This window comes from Vitis riparia, chromosome 7, assembly GCF_004353265.1.
Source record: "Vitis riparia cultivar Riparia Gloire de Montpellier isolate 1030 chromosome 7, EGFV_Vit.rip_1.0, whole genome shotgun sequence".
NCBI classification, from domain to species: Eukaryota; Viridiplantae; Streptophyta; class Magnoliopsida; order Vitales; family Vitaceae; genus Vitis; species Vitis riparia.
Window position 1 is genome coordinate 4,112,261 of NC_048437.1, and position 21,937 is coordinate 4,134,197.

Sequence of the window (21,937 nt, forward strand, 5' to 3'; positions counted from 1 at the left end):
TTGTTGACCAGCCTTCTGAAGTTAATCTAATAGGCTGTAAGTGGGTATACAAGTTGAAACACAAGCCAGATGGGAGCATAGAGAGATATAAAGCCCGACTTGTGGCTAAGGGGTATAACCAAACTCATGGTCTTGATTATTTTGAGACCTTTAGTCCGGTGGTTAAGGCTGCAACCATTCGAATCATACTAACTGTGGCTCTCAGTCTTCAATGGGAAATTAGGCAGCTTGATGTTCACAATGCTTTTCTCAATGGTGAGTTAGAAGAGCAAGTCTACATGTCTCAACCTCCTGGCTACTTAGATACTAAATTCCCAACCAAAGTGTGTCGATTGAAGAAGGCTCTATATGGTTTGAAACAAGCACCACGAGCCTGGTTTCAACGACTCAGTTCTGCCCTTCTACAGTGGGGATTCAGCAACTCTAGAACTGATAGTTCTATGTTTCTACACTTTAGTGAGTCTACTACTTTGATTGTTCTTGTCTATGTTGATGATATAATCATCACTGGCTGCTCCTCAACACAGATTTCCTCACTCATTGCTAAGCTTGATTCTATTTTTGCTTTGAGAGATTTGGGACAGCTATCATACTTCCTCGGTATAGAAGTCTCTTACCATGAAGGCTCTATGAATTTAAGCCAAACCAAATACGTTTCTGATCTGCTTCATCGAACTGAAATGTTTGATACCAAACCAGCAAAAACACCCGGAACTGTTGGGAAGAATTTGTCCAAGTTTGATGGTGATCCTTTGGACGACGTCACTCAATATCGAAGTGTGGTAGGGGCACTTCAGTATCTAACAATAATAAGGCCTGATATAGCTTTTGCAGTTAATAAGGCATGTCAATTCATGCAACAGCCTACCTCAGCTCATTGGCTTTCAGTCAAAAGAATCCTTCGTTATCTTAAAGGAACAATGCAAGATGGGTTATTGCTGAGTCCTTCAACCAATTTGACAATCGAAGGCTTCTCAGATGCAGATTGGGGTGCTCAACCTGATGATAGGCGAAGTTCCAGTGGCTATTTGGTGTATCTGGGAGGTAACTTAGTCTCTTGGTCCTCTACCAAACAAAAGGTGGTGTCTTGCAGCAGTGCCGAGTCTGAATATCGTGCCCTTGCCTTAGCTACTGTAGAAATTATATGGATGCAAGCCTTGTTGCAAGAATTATGTGTTCCTATACTTGCAATTCCCCTGCTCTGGTATGATAATATCAGTGCTTATCATATGGCAAAGAACCCTGTGTTTCATGCTAGAACGAAACACATTGAAATAGATCTTCACTTCATCCGAGATCAAGTCATACGAGGCAAGATTCAGCTGCATTTTGTACCTACTGAAGATCAGCCAGCTGATCTTTTGACTAAGCATCTTACAAGTTCTCGGTTCTTGTCTCTTAAGTCACAGCTTTGCATAGCTCCAAGACCCTTTCACTTGAGGGGGGATGATAAGCCAAAGATAGAGGAAGTGGTTACAGATCCCACGTGATAGTCTTGATTTCTGTTATGACAGCTATCACTACAGCTGTCTTTACTTCTTGTAATAGAGTTTCTTGAACAATATATAAAAACCCTCTTTCACTCTGCTTTTCTCCTACAGAGAGAGAACAGAGTTTTGCCTTCTCAAATTCTAACTCTCACATTTACACCTTAACGAGCCCTTTTACTTCATCAGATGTCTTGCACTCTTTTTTACATCTCTATTCATTGTATATATAGTCCTCACAAGTACATATTTCTTTTATATCTTTTTCTTTTCATCACTTAAAATATTTATAAAGATATTTTTATTAATTTATTTTATTTTATTTTTTTCTAAAAAAAATTAATTATAATTACATATAAATTTAAGAAATATTCTATATAATATTCCTTTAATATATATATATATATATATATATATATATATATATATATATATATATATATATATATATATATATATATATATATTGGGATAGGAATTTGTTACACTTTAATTTCAACAGGATTGAACGATAGTAGATTTTTCCATAAATAGGTGCTCCATCAACTATTCATGCATGCTAGTACAAAACCCCCAACTGAACTCAACTTGAATAATAATATCATTCTTCATTAATATCAATAGAAATTGTTCTTCATTAACTACACTAATGAACTTAATTTTCTGAGCCGAGTAGAGACTCAGGCACATTGTTACTGTGTTGGGATTTGGTGTGGAAGCAATGAAGCTGAGGATCCCAAGCGAGTAGAATTGACATAATCTTGGGGGCCATGAGCTGATACACCTGGGACTATAAGTCCCAACACCCTAAAGGCTCTGAGGAGCCACCCTTCTGTATACTCCTTTCCCTTTAAATGGGCAATAATGAAGCTTCTTATCAACTCCCACACGGCATTCAAAGTTTTAGGTATGGCCATCAATGGAGAGAAGTAGTTCTTGTTCGGTTCTTCTGCAACAATCTGTAAACAAAGGACAACGGTAATCGCTTCTATGAGTTAGTCTTTGCTTCATTATGCAACTTACAATAATTTTTGAATTATTACAGATAAAGCTCGATTATTAAAGGAAAATAAGGCATCAAATAACAATGAACTACGGGTGACCCAACAACAACTTGGATTGCTGTTGCACCTTGGATTAAACACTCGGCTTCAAAGAATCAAAGGGTTTATTAATTTACAGCTCATGGCCTATTGGTAGGAGTTTAATTAATTCATAATTTTCCTGGAAATAGAAACACAGGAGAGATGGTGGAGTCTGTTTCAACCATGGTGCTGCATGCATGGCACTATGGTTGGATCTTTTTCAGTGATCAGCTTGGCCATGTCTGATATGGAGCCCATTGAATTCCAGGAACAGTTCATATGATGCTGAAATATTGAATGTAGAGAAGTTTGAATAAAATGTGTCTAGGAGAAAGAAGCTTACCTTTCCTTCATAGAAGCTGTTATAGTAGACGCATGTGCCAAAGTGCTTGAACATAAGCGCCTTGTCATCGTAGGGCAACCTGGGCACCAAATCATTACAGTAAACGAACCTGAAATATGGAATATTGTGCTCTTTCAGCTTCTTTGTCGTGAACTCCCCAAATTTCTGATCTCCAACCCGGGGTTGTCCAAAGGAATATACACCCCGGAGCCTCTTCAACATCCACGTCTCCTCGTGCAATGCCAAAACTGCCGGAAAGAGGATTGCCAGGGCCGCGCCTAAGCTGTGACCAGTCACTAAAAATTTTGTTTCACCGTTTGCCTGCAAGCGTTCCCTCAGCATTTTCCGAATGGCGTAGTAAGCCACCGGCGGGTGACTACCATCCTGTTTAATATCCTTAGGCCAACCTAGGTTATTTTGTAGGCCTAGAGCTTTCATAAATCCCCCATGAATCTTTCCCACTCCCGGGATTTCATACCAAGAGATATCAAAGTCAGTACACCATGCATCTGCATCGAATGCTTCAGTACCTCTAAAGGTCACAACTATTGTATCGCTGTCAACATTTTTATCATGAAGTATGAATGCTTGTGTTGTAGCTTTATCTTGATAATCTGAGAAACAATTGATTCGTGTATGAGAATGAAATCTAGAGTTGTCTTCACTCAAGTCCAAGGACAAAACCATGGCAATTAATGGAAATATATATATAGATTAGAATTGGATTTTCTTACCATTCCAGAAATCAAAAGATCCCAAAAATTCCATCTGCAAATCATCATAAATTTTATATCAAATTCTAGATCACTCAACAAAATCTCCCCCAAAAGGCCTCGTATGAGTTATACAAGTAGAACCTTGGATGGCCTATACAGATTTGAAAGGAACGTGAAAAGGTAAAATAAAGGCAAAAAATGGAAATCATTATACTTTCCATTGATCTTCCACTGTAGTTTTGATATAGGCTTTATTCTCATAAGCTATCTTAGCACACATCATAGAAAGTGCTGCATGGTATTTGCTATCTCCTGGTTCGATGCTCTTGTCTAACTCCACTCGCTTGTCTAGATGTCCACAGATCGATGAGAAAGTCGGAGATGTTTTGTCCGGCCATTGGATTTTCCCTATACAACATTATTCTATCCACATTTAGTCTTTGAATAGACAAACAAAATTGATCCATTGTGCTGTGAGAACCCCTTTAATTAAAAGCTTCATTTAGTGTCAAAATTAAACTACTTGTGCAGTATAGAATAGGAAAGCAATTCTTGAGGAAAAAACAGGAAGTCCGAGCTGTAAAGACGAGTAAGGGGTTTAGAAAGGCCAAGTTGATATGGCTTATCATGGATAATAACACACAAAAACTCCATAGAATTGCATACCTAACTACATGTCTAATATACAGGATGAGATGGTTGATATGTCTACACATTATCAGAGAATTTGAAGAAAAAGAAAATCAAACCAGATCATGGCGATCAACAATTAAATCACTGACCTCTTAAATAATTGAGCAAGAGCATGCCAAAGCCGCCATTAGTGGAGGAAAGGTTCAACCCCATCTCAAACGCTGATCCAAACCATGACAATGGCTTTGCCACAAACTGCAGAAGCTTTTGTGCCAAGATGGAGATGAATATGATCCATCTACGCTCGAAATTCGACTCAGCACCCTCCTGGCAGTCTACAAATGCTCTCTTTTCTATGCCACCCGGGAACAAGATGCGAATGAGTTCATAGAAACTCAGTTTCTCTGGTATCAACAACGTGTAGTCGCTGGAGAACTCCTTGTTGCATTTCTTAGTAGTCATGGCAAGGTTGTTGCAGAAAGGAAAGAAGAAAGTGGGATGATGAGATAATTTTTTTTTTGCCTCAACGTAACCTTTAGAAGCCATATTTATAAACATGAGCCCGGCATTCACTCAAAAGAAAATAGTAACATTGGCGGTTTCACGATTAAGCAGGTCTCACGCGTGTTTCCAAATCCTAAATTAAGTAAGTCTACTTTCCATACTCTAACCATGCATTATTTGTAATACATAATTGTTCTTTCTTTTTTGAGTTGGCTTCTCAGTCAGAAAGAGACCCTCTTAATTTCCTTTTACGAAGAGCTCTTCCTTTGAGATTGCTTTAAACTTTTCAGGGTTTCACCACTCGAAATGTATTTTGACTATTGTCATCAGGATGGTCTTCAGAAATTCGGGAAAAACTAAAAAGTAGCATTTTCCTTGCTCCTTTCCAGCACAACTTTTGCTTTAGACAATGAAGAAATTCACAATTGGCTTGCTTGGTGAGAAGCTGCTTCGAATTCAGTCTCTCAGCAATGATGAATGAATTCGTGAAGCATGCATTCCTTCTTTCAACTTGGATGGATTTTAATTAATGCCGGTTTCTGTGCCATAAATCTTCCATCCACATTCTTCCTCAAGGGGCTGTAAGTTTGATTCACCTCCATAAAAAAGAAGTACCTCCAAACCAAACCACCGACAAGTAATTAGAAGAAAACCCCGCATTCGAAAATGTTTGCATAAAACTGTTGCAAACAAAAAAAAAAATGGAAAAGGAAAGATGCTGATGAAATTTGTAAAAATGAAAAACACATGTAGACCCTGTAGAAAGGAAAGACACCTGATAAGAAACTTCCCAAGAAAACCCATGAATAAAACACCATAAACACCTTCTTCCGACCAAAACGAAAGATAAGTCATCCAATATTAAAGTCCAATGTGCTAACACAATTTAAGAGTTCATTGCGTTTGATAAAATTTAAGAAATATTTTTAAAATTTTGAAAAATTATTAATCACGTTTTTTGGAGAAATGTTTTTAAAAATCACTGTCCATCCATTTCTAAAGCTCAGAAAATAATGATTGAACTATCTTAAGAAAAATTTATCATTTTCACTTCAGCTTCATCGTTAGGTCATTAAAAAATTCAAGATCCTTTTTATGTAATCTTGATTTAAATAGCATCTTTGAATTCTTTGGTTATACGGGCCACCTAATCTGACTTGCACTAGTAAAAATATGATTGATAAGGATGTGTTATACCTAAGATGCATAGCCATCTGCTGCATAAAAATAAATGAATATCCCAATTTATTTTCTTATATGAAGTTTTGTTTTTGAAGTTAAGTTTTATTTATTTTTTTGTATATTTAGTTTTAGCTTAACAAAATTCGAAAAAAAATTTACTTAAATTTTGATGTTTTAACGACACTTATGTTACCTTCTATTTAAATTTTAAGAAAAAAAGTCCAATTTAGGGTATAATTTATGAAAAATAATTTTAAAATTTGAAAACATATTTGATAAATTTTTGTTGAAAATAATCTTTTGAGAATTTGTTTTCAAAATAGATTATTTTTTCAAACAACCTAATATCGTTTTTTAAGTATTTTTTTAAGAATATTTTCAAAAATAATTTAAAATTATGAAAAATATTTGAAAACTTCTCTGTTATATATATAAAAAAAATTACCTTTCATAGAGTCCTCAAACAGAATTTTATTTCCAAAAACAACTAAAAGTTTATTTCAAAAAATAGTTTTTTTGAGAATTGTTTTGAAATCTCTCGTTTTTAATTAATACGCCATGTTTTTAATGTATTTTTTCATTGTGCACACTAAATGCATTCTACAAAAAATTTGAAAAAAGAAAAGGGAAAAGAGAAGCTTTTGACCGGAGGTACATATGTACGTATGCCACGTTTTTAATATATTGTTGGCATTTTTCGTGCTTGTAATTATCTTTGTTATAGTTATGGTCATATTTTTCATCAGTAAATATATGACGTGTTCAAATGATGCATGCAAGTCTTTAGTAGAATGGAAAAAGTGTTTTTCACACACCCATATAAAAATAATTTAAATTTAATATATTTATCAAGTAAATATAATATTTAAGGTAGTCAAAAATAGTATTTATATTATTGAAAAATAGTATTTGATTGATCAAAAGCACAAAAAACATATACAATGCTAATTATTTATAGATATTTACTTAAAATTTGTATTTTATAAACTTAAGTTCCTACTATTTTTTTATCATATAAGTATATGGAAATATATTTTTGGCTAGATTAATAACGAAAAGATAAGAGACCTATTTGACAAGTGTTTTTAATAACAATATTTTGTTCTTTAAAATAAAATAAAAAATATAAGAAATTAAATTTGACAGCCAAAAATCTATTTTCAATTTTCTATTCTTAAAAATAGAAAATATAGTATTTTCAAATAATAATTTTTAGTTATCTTCAATTATTTTCACTTATTTTTTTTTAAATAATTATATAAACATGTAAAACCATTAAAAATATAATACTAGATATAAAAATTATTTTTAAAACATATTTAAAAATATTTTAAGTTCTCAAACAGACTTTTATTCTAAAAAACATTAGAGAATAGTTTTTTAAAAATTATTTTACATAATTATTTTCAGAAATAGTTACCATACATGGTCAAGATATTTCTAATGTGGTTTAATAATCACTATGAACCCTATGTTCATAGAATGTACCAAAACTAAAAAATTCATTAATCAAATAAGAAAGAATAATTACAATGACGAGGACTCTTTTTCTTCTCTAAATTGTAAGAGCACTCTTATTTTTATTTATTTATTTTATTTGAAGTGAAGAAAAATCTACTAAAGAAAGGAAGGATAGTAAGAGAAGCAAAAGTTATCTCATAATGTTAGCTATAGATCAACAATGATGGGCTTCTACTTGTGACTTCTAAGAACATGAAAGAAGATGTTTTAAATATGATCTTTGGTATTGTAGTGGTATATAAGATATGAAACTTCTCTTGCATGGCAATTACTCCCCATTACAATGAAATAATAAAATAAAAAAATCAATTTTAAACTAAGACAAAGTTTTCCGAATCAATCATAACTTAGGACAAAGGTATGAAAATTTTAAATTTACTATACTTACTAAATAGTCTTAATCTTCTTTTAATTAATTAATATCAGTTCTTGAAGGATATAAATAATCACTTATAGTAAAAAAAAAAAAAAACGAAAATATTCCTAGAACATGCACAAGTGGTTTTTTTTTGTAACATGGGGTATGATTGAAATGGTTAGGGGGTAGTGGAAATTTCGATTTACGGGAAAGAAGTCTCACCATTGCTAAAAGTTCCAATGCTCAAGCTAAAAATCAAAATATTGGTAATAATTTTGTCTATCATACTCATTCAGTCATTGTTAATTATCCTTTTGTCTAAGAGAAGGTAACTTTGGTCATTCTTGCAATTCAATATGTCCTCACACATTCTTAAGTTGTTGATAAAACGTTGATTAAGAGAGAATTTATTGAATAAGTTTTCAGACCTATGCCTATGCAATCACAAAAATCTCTAAGAGATTTTGACATTTTAGCACACAAAAATAATTCATCTTTAAAATGTGATAACTTGTGATATGACATCATAAAAAATAATAATATTCATTAGTATTGTTTTAATAATATTATAAAGAAATTAATTACTATATTATTAATGATAATAATGAATATTATTATTTTAATAATATTTAAAATTAAATACTATATTTGTTCAAAAAGCAATTTTGGGAAAATTATAAAGAAATTTGATTACCTTATTCAGTTGCTAGCCTTATGACCTAAACAGGCTGGAATGGGACTGGGCTGTGCTCATGGTTATCAAAGATACTCTGTTGCTGGTTGGGCCTGAAGCTTCAAGCCGTTATCCAGCTTGGAGTTAAAACTGAGCTCGGTGGATCAAGAACCAGCCCATCTAACCCAACATTGAGAGTGAATTTAGCCTTGCATAGAATGGATTGATTTAAGACCAAAATTTTATCAGAATTTTTTTTAATTTTTTTTTAGTTGGGCATATGAAGTGTTCTTGTACTGGGCTTCAGAAGTGATTTGACAAGTTTTTGTCACTTCTCCCATGTCTTTCACTTGCTTCCCCAGAAAGATTTGGAACTGCCATTTTTTTTTCTCTTAAAAACAATAAATAAATAAATAAAAGGGGACTATTTTAAGTTATTTGGAAAACCAACAAGCCCATTCCATGATTCTTTCAGTGTATTTAACTGAGATCCAGTTACATTCAAATTCATCCCACCTAGCATAAGGGACAAATGAAGGAAGAATTTTGGGTGTTAGATATATGGACTTGCCCTCCACCTGCCCCTTTAAAAGTGGGAGTCTTCTGCCAAAATCTAATCCAACCCACCAACCAACTCATCCCATTGTGTCTTTTCATATTATATATCTATTAAAACTCAAACATTTTAGGGCCCATTTCACCATATCCTCCTTTATGGTCGCACCACCTCTAACTTTAAGTGCACCTCCCTCACTGTTCTTTCACCGTTTCTGGCGGTTTCTCCAACAAAAGGAGGAGAACAACCACTTAAACACACAGTCAAGCTTCTCTAGCAAGGACATGTTTTATCTGCACCTCTACCCAATCATGTATATATATACATGTGGGTTAGTTCTGTCAGTAATTTTTGGCTGTTGGAGTGTAGTTATTTCACCTTTTTACTCTGGCAATGGAATATCAAATGGCTAGAAGTCTTGGGTTTAAACCATTTATTCCGTGTCACAAAGAACACGAGAACTTATCCCATCACAGAGAACAAATGAATGAGCAGATAGAAAAGAAAAGAAAAGAAAAGAAAAATGTCAGACTTTGATACATTGCACTTGTGGGGTGGAAGAGGCAGTGCCCTAATCCCATGAAAAGGGGAGTCCCCCTCTCTACTCTAATAATAAAAGCCTGTATATGGGTCTATGGGGATGTTGGAGCCTTAGTGGTCTGTCTCACATGGGTCTTTTTTGCTAGATGTGGTTTGACCATTTCTTTAAATATTTTTTCCCCTTCTCATTTTGATATTTGTTTATGATTAAATTGATATGAATGACATGAATGAATGAATGGCTTTTGGTGAGGCATGATCCTTGAGACATGAACACTCCTATCATTCGACCCTGCCTCAGGAGGCAACCTACCCTTCCTTTTGGCTTCCTTTTTTTTAATGCCTCTATTAGTTTTAACTTTTAAATTGAAATCGTTCACTCATCTGAACCCTCTTTTGTGTGCATGGTTAATTGCCTCACTAAAATGGATCTTGTATCCATGTTTGAAACACTTTAAGTGACACATACTTGTAGATCAAAGTTGGCCAATTTTTTTTTTCAGAAAACATTTGTTAATTTTTATGTTGTTATCTATAATTACTTTACTAAATAGACAGTTGCAGTGTGGCAGTGCAAGGGTCCAGCTCCATAAGCCCTTTATGGGAGTATTTACTGCCATGCAATCCCACATGGAAAAGAGAAGAAGAAAAACACCTGCCCATGCTATTGATTTAATTGGGTTGGATTCCACATTTTTGGGCATTTGGTGTAAACTTTATAATCTTGGAGAAAAGTCTCTTTCCTGTGCTGGGGCTCCAGTAATAGTAACCAGCAGCATAATGAGATTACTGCAGCTCCTTTATATCTTCATCCCTTTTCAAGGGTCAGAATGCACTTACTATGTATAAAGGAGTAGAGACTAGACACTAGACAGTGCCTGTAACACAGTTGAATCCTATACATATACTCAAATCATGGCATTAAGTTTGTCCTGACTTCTTTTCTTCAATGAAAACAATATATGAAGCCTCTGGAATGAACTGCCAAACTCCAAACGGACCATAACATTATGAGCATGTAGAAATATTAAGGTCACAACCCATCACAGGTAGAGGTGGGGGCAGAGGATAACCAATGTCACCGTCACGCCTACCTATCAAATCATCGGAAAGTCAGTGTTTCACGTGGATTCCTGGTGCATTTTTGTTGACCCATGAATAAAACTATTGATTAGACCGGTGAGGACGCTGATTATAGAAAAAATTCCAACCTTGACATGTCCTAAAAATATATGACTAACCACAAAACGCCTGAGTAAGATGACCCGGATCAAACCTTGTGTCTTTTTCATTTGGAAATGATTCTATAGCTGTTATAGTTTGAATCATGCTACTCATGCTGTGTTTTAGTACCGAAGCTAGCTTGATGACTAGGGTGATGTGCCTGTGTACTACACTCTAGTGTGGGTCTACTACTGAAAAATGGCCTCAGAAGCTGAATATATTCATGAATTAGGATCATTAGGGAGTTTATCAGATTTGAAGAAATACAGCTTGCTGCTAGTACAATAGTACACCAACATGGCAACATTGTCTGGATTTCATTGTAAATATCTATATGACAAGAAGACTGGGATGCAATTTACATAAGAAATTAACTTAATTTTCTCACTGCGGTGGAGCATGCAGCTCCTTTATTATAGTTCTAAGTATATGAGGACATTACTGGATGAACTGATTCATGAGATCCTATATATATATATATATATATATATATATATCTTATACATATATTATACATAATACAGGATGTGATAACTCCATGATAGAATGTAACCTTTAGATATAAGACACCTGAGTCTATCATTTTCTGCATGGAGAGAGGCATTGATACAACAAGCACAGGGATTTAGAAACGGTTAGAGAATTACACTAGGATGAGGTAAAAACTCTCTACTCCCTCTGCAGTCTGCTCAATACATATGTCCAAAACAATTAATTGTAACTCACAATTTCTCTCTTGCTCTCTCTCTCACCTAAACATCTGCATAGAGCCCACCATCGGAGAAGTCTGGAAAGCTTTGGCCAAAGATGAGTAATTGGGATTGGCCATTGAGGTTGTGGTTGCTGGGAACCCAACAACACCCATTGGCCTATGGGCTCCTGCCCTTTCCAGTGATTGTACCTGGTTCTTCAGAAACTTCACATAATGAATAGCCTCATCCAACATTGAGGCTGTATCCATTTTGGTTCCTCCTGGTACTAGTCTCTGCAGAATCCTTATCCTCTCGCTGATCCTTTCCCTCCTGTGCCTCGCCGCCACGCTCTGCGGATCCTTGGATATCTTCACGTTCCTCCTCTTGGGTGGCTTGACAGACTCGGGGTCTATGTGAATGGGCTGCATCACGGCAATTGAGAATATCATCTCTCTCATTGATGCCATGGAGTTTTTCTTCTCTGAGGGAGGTGAAAATGGATTTACACCGCATAATTCACCGGCACTTTTCAATCTCCCAGAGCCCACATGGGGAAGAAGAGGTGGTGTCATGGGTTCTTGGACTGGGGTGCTCATAAACGATATGGAGGAAGATGGATTTATAAGAGGGCTATGGAACATGGGTGGTGCAGTTCCTATGGTGGTGGCAGTTGCACCGCCGGAGAATTCCATCTCCGGCAATTCGGAAGGCTCCTGGTAGGGTCCAAAGAGTTCAGGAAGCTTGTCCATTTGCATCATCATTGACATCATGTCCATCTGATCTTGTACTGTCGATTTTAGCACATCAATATCCATGGATCCTCACGCTTTCCCCTAGATTCAACAATGAAATAAGGGAGAAACTGAAGACTGAGAACAGCAAGGGTTGGGGAAGACAGAGAAGACGGCCTAGAGAAAGTAGGGTTTTATGAATCAGAAATATGCAGGGCAAGGAGATGACGAAAAGTTTGATTAAAAAAAGGGAAAAGAAAAAGAATAAAACAGCTATAGAAAGTATAGGACAATGGGCAACTGACTAACAATCCAGCAGGCTCACAGAAAGCCTATATATAGCAAGCTGTGGCCAATATTTTCACAATTGTTTATACATGAAAAGAAAACACCCAATATTTTATCATTTTTGAAAATTATTTTCTTTTTCTTTTTCTTTCTGTTTTTGGAAAGGTTCTCCCCTCTTTTCATTGGTGCAGACCCAAAAGTTTCAGAATCATTTATGATGAATTGAAGACCTCCGATCTAGAATTAGAGCACCCACTCAATGGGGCTACCTCTAGGAGGGATCATCATCAATGGAACCCCATCATTGATCTCCCATAAAACCCTAAAAATGCTTCAAATTATCCAAAATCAATGGTCATAAGATCATGGGGTTTTAGACTTGTAGTCTAACTGGGACCACAGATGAGAATGGACCGGATTAATGCAGATTTCTCTTTGAATGAAGGTGCATGAACCATTATCTCTAAAGCCCATCTTCCTTTGGGTAAAAGTTCTTGACTTTCCCCTTGATTCCCCTTGAGATTTACATGTTTTTATAAAGAAATGTGGCAACCCCACAGTCACATGACATTTGTCAGAAACCCAACCCCCTAATTCAGAAATGTCACCACCGGCCGCCCGCCGTGAGATCCCGGTGTGGGGGTGGGGGTGGGGACCTACAGTAGTAATTCTCTAGATCCTGGTGCAGAGCTGTAAGGTGTAGACCCTCTGATCTGGCACGCTTCCCTAGACGGATCAGGAGCTGGTGATGATGTTGACCTCCACTGTAATATGCTGGTGAATTTCCAGAGTTTGCTAACTAACTTTACAGTGGTGAACTCCTGCATGCATTTGTGAAATGTGAACAAACGACTGAGCTTCAAGGTAGAAAGACTTCTGAGATTGGGATCCAATGAAACGGTGTCGTTTTTTGAACTTGTACAGTTCTCGAATTCAGCGTTGGAATCATCAGACCCCAGAGGTGTCGTGGTGGACACTCCTACGCAACATCTAAATATTTAAATCAGCCCCATTTTTAATAATAATATTGCTAATTAAACCATATAGAAATAATGTTAATCAGTTGGTTGGTAACTTAATTAGATTTAATCTCATGCATATGGGATGTGACGTAGTAGAATCCACATAGATATCAACATAAATCATATAATAAGTTAGAGAACCATGGGAGTTGACCCAATTATCTTTGTTTTAAAGTTATGATTTGGCCACGGGGGACTAATAAATAAATCCCCATCACCACAAAAACAGAAGCTATTAATAATAAACAAATCTATCAAGAAGACAGAAGTAAAGAGACATGTTCCCTTCGAAAGAACTGAGAAAAGGCCTAGTGGAATAGGGAAAGGGATAGAGACTTGTGACTCCCATGCTCTGACTGCTGACCACATTTAAACTTAGATATAATTTAAATGAAACATTTTTCCAAGATTACTTGAAAAAATGGGAAGTAGAGCTTCATAGAGTGGACCCACATACTATTTTTCATCTCAATGGGTTGATTTTTTCTTTTTTTTCTTTCTTCGTATATACTTGCAAATTCACAGACAAACAGCGGGTGGAGAGATGCTTCTTTTGATGTTGTCTGGCTCTGGATTTCATATTTTCCATCATGTCTGCATGTAGCTTTTCCATACCTCTGCAAAATGAAAGCACATTGATTGAGCTTTTTCTCCGATTTCCTTTCAGAGAAAAAGAAAAAAGGCCCCAAAAAAGAGAAAAAAGAAGAAGAAAGAAACCGTCAAATACGTTTTAAAAGGCTTTGTTTTGTGAATTAAATAGAAAAAAATGGTCAAAATCTAATTTAAAAATCTCAATTTATGTCATTTGCACCCGAATCACCTTTTTAAATTTTTTTTTCTATTTTAACCATACTTTTTAAACTTACATTTTTCACACCCTTACCAACCTTGTATAATTTTATTTTGGAGAGGTCGATAGAGAAGAAGAGTAGGCATAAAAAGTCGGCCATATGAGTACTTCCCCAGTTGAAAACAACACAAAAGCTCTTTTTTTATATATATATAAAGCTTAAAGGCTACTGTCATTAGACTCATTACCCTGTCGTGTAGGTTTTTAAAATCTGAAAAATTCAAAAGTCTAAGAAGAGCCATAAAAAAGGAAGTGGTAGATGAATGGAATCTCGACCGACGTACATAGTCAACTATAATGATAAGGGTTGATAGTGCACTTTCATAAATATAAAGAAAAAAAAAAAGGAGGGGTCATGGGTGATGGAACTGGTTTTCTCACAACTTGGATTCATGGATGAACCGATCATACCTTCCTTTCACACATATGTTGAATGTTCATAAAATCCAACTCTGTTCTGCCCAACTGTTTTGGAGGAGTGAGTTTTCGGATTGGGTTGGGTTGGCTGCCTCATCAGTCATCAATGTGGGATCATAGATAGCAATAAAACCACCATGCAGTCTGCACCGGCCTCACGTTCCTGCCATATTTGCAGAGGGAGAACTCCACAAATAATAAAAAGGACCCCGGCGATCTAGTGTTGATCTTCAGACTACTCTGTCGCACCAGTTGTCATGACGGGCTAATGTTTTTGTCTGCTCTTACATCTTTAAGCCATGTTTGGTGGAGATAAAAGAGATGATATTATATCATATCTCATATTTTAGTTTACGATGGAATAAGATAAGTTATCATATCATTTGTTCTATTATGTTTTCAATTAAGTATAGAATAAAATAAATGGTAGGATATATCATCCACCTTTTATTTATTTATTCTTTTTATATAAAATATATTAATCACATGTAAAATATAAGATATGTATATCTTGTATATCATAAATTTATTTTTTATCAATGTTTTATATGTTTTTTATATACTTATTTTACAAAACAAAATTTTTGTTATTATAAATTAAATTTATGATTAAAAAATAAAAACTGAAGATGTTTATAATTAACATTAATATATAATTATAAATTATTTATATATGAATATTGTTAAATATAAAAGAAATTTCAAAATTTTAAATAGAAAATATTGAAATGAGATATAATTTTTATTTTAAACAATGAAAATAATCTATATTTCATATCATTTTTGTTATTCATTTTAAAAATTAAATATAAATATAATATAATATAACATATCTATCTTAAAATATCATATTCATAGGATATGCAAATCTAATGATATCATAATTTATTGGAAACAATATTTAAGATATACTATCCTATTTTATCTTATCATTCCAACCAAACATAGACTTACTCTATATTTGTTTGACATAATAAAATAATCATATTCTATTGAAAATTATATCTTAAGATATGCATTTCATTTCTAATGGGATATATAATATTGTAAGATATACATATCCTATCATATCTTATCCCACCAACCAAGCGTAACATTAGTTTATGTGTGTTTGACAAGATAAAATAAGATATGTTTATTAAATACATATCTTAAGATATAATTTTCAATGGAATATGATATCTTAAAGTAGCATATCTCATAAGATGTGTTGTATTATAAAAAATAATATGCAATATATAGTAGTTTTTTTTATACTTAAAATAAAAATTATATTATATTCTAATTTTTTTATTTAAAAAATGAAATTTCTATTATGTTTAACAATATTCATGATTAAAATATTTAAATTTTATAAATAAAAAATTATATGTTCAACATATAAAATAATTTATATATAAATATATATTAATATTATTTTTATAATATTTTTATTTTTTAATCATAAATTTAATTCATAATTAAAAAAATATTTTTCAAAATGGTAAAAAAATAATAATAATAATACATGGGATATGCATAGCTCACATCTTAGTAGAAGATTAACATTTCTTATATATATATATATATATATATAAATAATAATAATATACAATATTCATCTTATCCCATATTTGATTAAATATAAGATAGGATAAGTAATATGATAATTCTCTCTTATTATATCTGATGGAATATTTAGCCCTGTCTTCACGAAATAAGGTTAGGTTTTGTTTGACATGTATTTTCAAAATGAGTTTTAAAAAATAATTTTTAAAAACTATTTTTAATGTTTTATAAAATAAAAGTTGATAACTTAAAATATTCCTAATCCCTTTTTTAATCATTTTTCATATCTAAATAATTATTTTATAAAATAATCCTAAAAAAATAAGGGAAAAAACTTAAAATAATCTTTGAAAATATTTTTTTTTTCTTTAATAACAGAAAATTATTTTATATTTTCTAATTATCAAACTTGTCACGGACATGTTCGTGAGAAAGAGTCAGCAGAAAAAGAACAAAGTTGGGTGATTGTTTGGGATATGGCTTTGGAACGAGAGAGCAGCCCGGCCCAAACAATATTGGGCGGTGTTAGGATTTACGGGTGCCGCTTGGAGGGCTTTGTTTGTCCTTTGGGCTTGTGCAGTCTAGACTTTTAATCACTTCGTCATTCAGATGGTTTAAACGAAAAGAGTCACTTTCTCTTTGTTGCATTATGAAAATAGAATGTGATTTTAATTCGTCAAAAGCCAATGCATTATGAAAATAGAAAAAATGACAAAGAGAATGTACGGAGAAGGAGAAGTGGTAAAAATAAATCTAAAAATGTGAAGGAAGATTGGGAGATATTTTAGAAAGGACCAATGTATTAAAGTAGATATGCAAGGACGACATCTAAATGGGCCAGACACTGAACTAGGGATCATCCCCACAAAGCCTGAAATCTGTGCCCAACCAACTACCTGCGTCCATTACGGCAAGGCCCATCGGGTAAACAAAACACACTTTCCCTCATTATTTAACTCTTATATTTTCTAACCCAAAATCATTTAATAAAATAAAATACCATAATTTTAACAATTAATTTGAAAATAAATAAATAAATAAATAAAAACCTTTAAAAATAAAATAATTGGTTACGGGCTTACAACATGTGAATTTGTTAATTTGGCCGACGTTAAATTTGAATTAAATGATGAAAATAAAATAAAAAAAACCCATGAAAATTCGAAAGACAAAAAAGCCTGAATTGCAGCATTAATGAGTCACAGCTGTAACCCAATCACCAAACACCCCCTTTCCCTCTACCCCTCCCATGTGACTCCCTCTTTTTGTCTCCGTCCTCTTCTTCTCAACACTCTGTACTCCTCATTTTGAACCACTGCCCTCTCTCTTCTGTATCCCATCCATCAATGGCGTGTTCATCGCTTCCCAAGCTTCTCGTTCTCTGCGCCTTTTTCGTATACATTTCTAATGTTGTTGTTGTTGCCCAGGTGGATGAGTCGAGCTTGAAGCTCATCACAGACTCACTGGAATGGCCTTCAACAATGTCTCTCTACAACGAGTTTGGGGACGAGGATGGGGAAGACCCAGATGGGGTAATCGATCGCAGGTCCATGTTCTGGCACAGAATGCGGTACTATATCTCCTACGGAGCTCTCTCTGCAAATAGAATCCCATGCCCACCTCGCTCAGGCAGGTCCTACTACACCCACAACTGCTTCCAAGCTAGAGGCCCCGTTCGCCCTTACACCAGAGGCTGTTCCACCATCACTCGTTGCCGAAGATAAGCCTAGTCTTCGTTTATTTCCACTCTGCTGCTGTGTTTCTGAGATGGGTATGGGGTTTGTGTTGATGGGGTGTTTGTTTTTTAGGCTTGCGGATCTGATTATGGTTGGTTGAGTTGCAGATCTGGTTGCATCATCTTGATGTTGTACGAGGAGTTTGTGGTTTGGTATTTATTTTCATGTGTAAGCTTTAAACAATGTGTTTACAGACTTATTATTTATATATATATTAGGAAATTAATTTATTTTGAATTGTGCACAATGCCGGCATTTGATATTGAATCAAATTTCAATAACCCAATTCCCTGCATTATTTCAGTACCTGCATTTTGGAGATTCTATTCTATGGATTGGTATAGGGTTAAATGTTAATGGTATTGAGATTTGAGAGTGATAAGTTGGTATGGTCCATCCCTTCCTGAATACACCTAACAATCTCCTAAGGAATATCTGAAGGAAATGACCATTGTTGATTATCCTCAATAGCTCTATTGATCACAAATCTGAATGAGCAGGCTGTGCTGCCTTGGGTAATGATACTGTGGACGGAAACAGAGTACTGTGACTTGCTCCAAGGCATCCAACATTTAGGTCTTTCAGTTTACAACACCATATTTAAAGCATTGTCATCATCCCTGGACAGATGTATGTCAGAAGGCGAGGTGGTGTGATTTTGTTGTATAAAATTTGGGAATTGAATTCCTTCTGGATGAGCTATTGGTGGAGTGATTGTTCATGTTATTGATGAAGTAAGATGAGCGAGCTCCAACCAGATTTTGTAACAATGGCCCATGCCCTAAATACAATAGTGATTGATGAAATGAAAGACAATGACAACCAGCAGATTTCAATATGTGAAGACTATGTCAACCAGTGGGATGAAATATCTCCCTTTACCTACGAGAATGAAAACTTCCGAGATGAAACAACTCCTGCTAGCGCTGAAAAGTTGGGTTTTCGTATGCTAAACTTTTGTTGGTGGGTAACCCCACAACATGGGCATAGTCTTTGAAAGAGGCCCGTAAAATGGCCAAGTTCTAGATATCCTACCAAAAGACAACCTGGTCCTGCCTAATGCTTTGTTCACAAGATTTGATTGTGGAGATGGCTCATCCCAAACTTAAAAGAGGCCGAAAGTGTCATGTTCTTTTTGGGCCTTCAGGGGAGTCTTATGCAAAAACTATGCTCAAGTTGTAGGCATAATTTAGGAGATGAGCAAATCATGAAAAGTTAGATACCCATATGTTGTTTAATTTTTATTGAAAAATGGCTCAAATTTCTAATCCGTATTATATCCCTTTTTATAGAGATTAATTATTATATTGATAGGTAGTTGTAATATTAGATTTCATTATAAAATGATGAATGTTTTTAAGTATATTTATAAATATTCTAAGTGGAAAAAGTGATAAGATAGGGATGAGTTTGTAAAGATTTGATATGGGAGGACAGAGCAATACTTGTGGTAATTAGAGGTTCCAATGCAGCAGTTGTGATAGCGGTTCGACATCACTTAATGGGTTTACTGTTGGAACTTGAAATTGAAATGATCATTGGGCTCACTGAATGGGCAAAACTCAAGGCCAAGAACCCATTTCTGAGTCATCTGGAGAATGAGAATATTCATCATTATCTCCTTTTAGTCTTCTTAATCTCTATTTCCTCTGAACTTAGTCAATATGGATAAACAGAGGCATCCGCAATAAGAAAAGGTCACAATGGTTGGGCATTGACCCACATTCCACCACTTGAACTTTGCCAAACGAAAAGCCTTTGTTTCGACTTGACTGGTATATAAAAACCTATCCCCTGTGACAAGTCTAATCCACATCCATGAATGGCTGCGGATCGACTAAGTCAACCTGCTGTCAAAGTAGAACATCACCCCCATAGCACTGGAAATTAAGGAAATTAAAATTACGGTTTTATCTAGTCAAATTTGGAGAAACAGATACACTGAAATGGGTTTGTTTTTTGAAAAATATGATTGGGTTCTCGGGACTGGGTCATGGGCTCTCAGTCAATGGGCAAAAATGGAAGCAGATAGCCCTATTATCCTCGTGTTAAACATGTTCAGCCAAGTTCACGTCTCTAAATTAGCTACAACCACCAAATCCAAGTCTTGGCACCTACCGTCAACGTTCCAATTCTCTGGAGTCAACTGGAAATATGATAAATTTTACAAAATAATATTTAAAACATCTTCATGTATTTTTATAAAGAATTGTAAGAATCAGGGAAACACGGCATCTCTAACTCTAAAAATGGAGATTTTTTTTTTTTTTTTTGAAAAATATAGTCAAATAAATAGCCCCTCTTTAAATCCCTGCCAACAACTTTGTTGGAAACAGAAGTCAACCTGACCTCTTGCCCATGTGTTTAGAATTTTCCGAGTGGCGTTTCTCGTCCCAACCACTATGAACGGAACCTAGCCCATCATATGGCCCATGGGACCTTTCACCGATCTCTTTCAATAATGCCTTCTACGTATTCAATGAACCATGCTAGAGGCAGCCCCAAGGTTGCTTCCAAGAAACTCAACCCACACACTTCATCACTTGAACTTGCTTAATGAATCTATTCTTCTATTCTTTCAACCTGACTAGTATAAACTTGGCATATTCCTTTCATCTCTCTACTCCTTGGGAAAGTTTTAATGCACGACCCATCCAAAAATGACCAAGAACAAAGCCTATCACGAATAGTTACTTACCCATCAAGTCAACCCAATGCCTTTTGAGACGTCAATTGACCTGATTTGGCAAAAAATAATTAAATTAAAAAAAAAATTTAACTTATATAAAATAAAAAAATAAAAAAGAGTTACTTTTCAAATATTTTTTTATAATATTTATTTATTTATAAGATTTATTTATGCATATTTACCTCATTTAAATTAATTAATCTTTATAAACAAAGAATACCAACGTGTATCATTTTCATTCCTATATAGACCAACAATTAAATGAAGAAAAAACAAAAAAACAACCATCAATGGTAGATGAAAATGTGCTTGTGGGCCAATCACAATCTTCTGTGAAGGCCAATAACAAAATCGGCTCATCGGTCCACCCGTGATGATGATGATTGAACCGAAAGGGTGTTTCAAACGGATGGTCCAGATTACAATACGGGGGGAGGAAGCCATGCCATGTTGAGGGGTCAAATCAAATATGGCTGGCAAGTGGCGCCACCACTTGAATGTTAGGGGCTCATGTGAGATCGAGGCTGCAGACCATGTCCCACCCACCGCAGATAAATTACATGAAATTTTGGCTGATGCCCACAGCCTCACGCCACCACTCACCGCATTTGACGCACCACATGGTCTTGGGTCTCGGCTGCCCACTTCTTCATATTAAAGGGATTTTTGGACCGTCGGTTAATTATTTAAAATATATGTGCGTGTAGGGTGATATCACCGTCGGCTGATGGAGAATGGTCACAAATCTCCCACCAACAGTTCGCCGTATCTGGACTCACGTGGGGCTTAGGGTTTCAGGCGTGGACGGACGAATCTGAGAATTTTCTTTCTTTTCCCATGAAAACGAAGGGGAGAATATGACGAATTTTGATGGAGGGGTAGAAATAGATCTTTTCCCAATTGGTTCTCTGCCATCAGCAGAATAGAGAAGGTCATGTCCCCAAGACTGACATTTTCTTTCGTAACACACGCATCATACTAAATCAATTTGTAGAAGGAACAATGCTGCCAGTCTCTATCTTTCGTTTTCATCAGGCCACCATCTTTTCGTCTGATTTTTATTTTTTTCAATTTTTGTTTTTATTTCAGTGTCCGCTCTTCATAATATCATTCATCTATAAATAGAGTTGTAATACAAAAGA

At 34.9% G+C, this 21,937-nt stretch overlaps 3 protein-coding genes across 3 annotated transcripts; 1 reads left to right on the forward strand and 2 right to left on the reverse strand.

Moving 5' to 3' along the window:
• Positions 1–2,179: 2,179 nt before the first annotated feature.
• On the reverse strand, positions 2,180–4,726 carry LOC117919458. Its single transcript, XM_034836666.1, has 5 exons — positions 4,414–4,726; positions 3,846–4,039; positions 3,650–3,683; positions 2,916–3,529; positions 2,180–2,446 (listed from the first exon to the last, which is right to left on the reverse strand). The coding sequence occupies exons 1-5, from the start codon at positions 4,724–4,726 to the stop codon at positions 2,180–2,182; spliced, it is 1,422 nt and encodes a 473-aa protein (XP_034692557.1).
• A 6,627-nt stretch (positions 4,727–11,353) lies between these two features.
• LOC117919081 (transcription factor HEC2-like) lies at positions 11,354–12,530 on the reverse strand. The gene has a single exon (XM_034836130.1). It carries the CDS (start codon positions 12,327–12,329, stop codon positions 11,571–11,573), a length of 759 nt encoding a protein of 252 aa, XP_034692021.1. The 5' UTR covers positions 12,330–12,530; the 3' UTR covers positions 11,354–11,570.
• A 5,088-nt stretch (positions 12,531–17,618) lies between these two features.
• On the forward strand, positions 17,619–18,343 carry LOC117918706 (protein RALF-like 34). Its single transcript, XM_034835543.1, has one exon. The coding sequence runs from the start codon at positions 17,717–17,719 to the stop codon at positions 18,092–18,094; it is 378 nt and encodes a 125-aa protein (XP_034691434.1). The 5' UTR covers positions 17,619–17,716; the 3' UTR covers positions 18,095–18,343.
• The last annotated feature ends 3,594 nt before the right edge of the window (positions 18,344–21,937 follow it).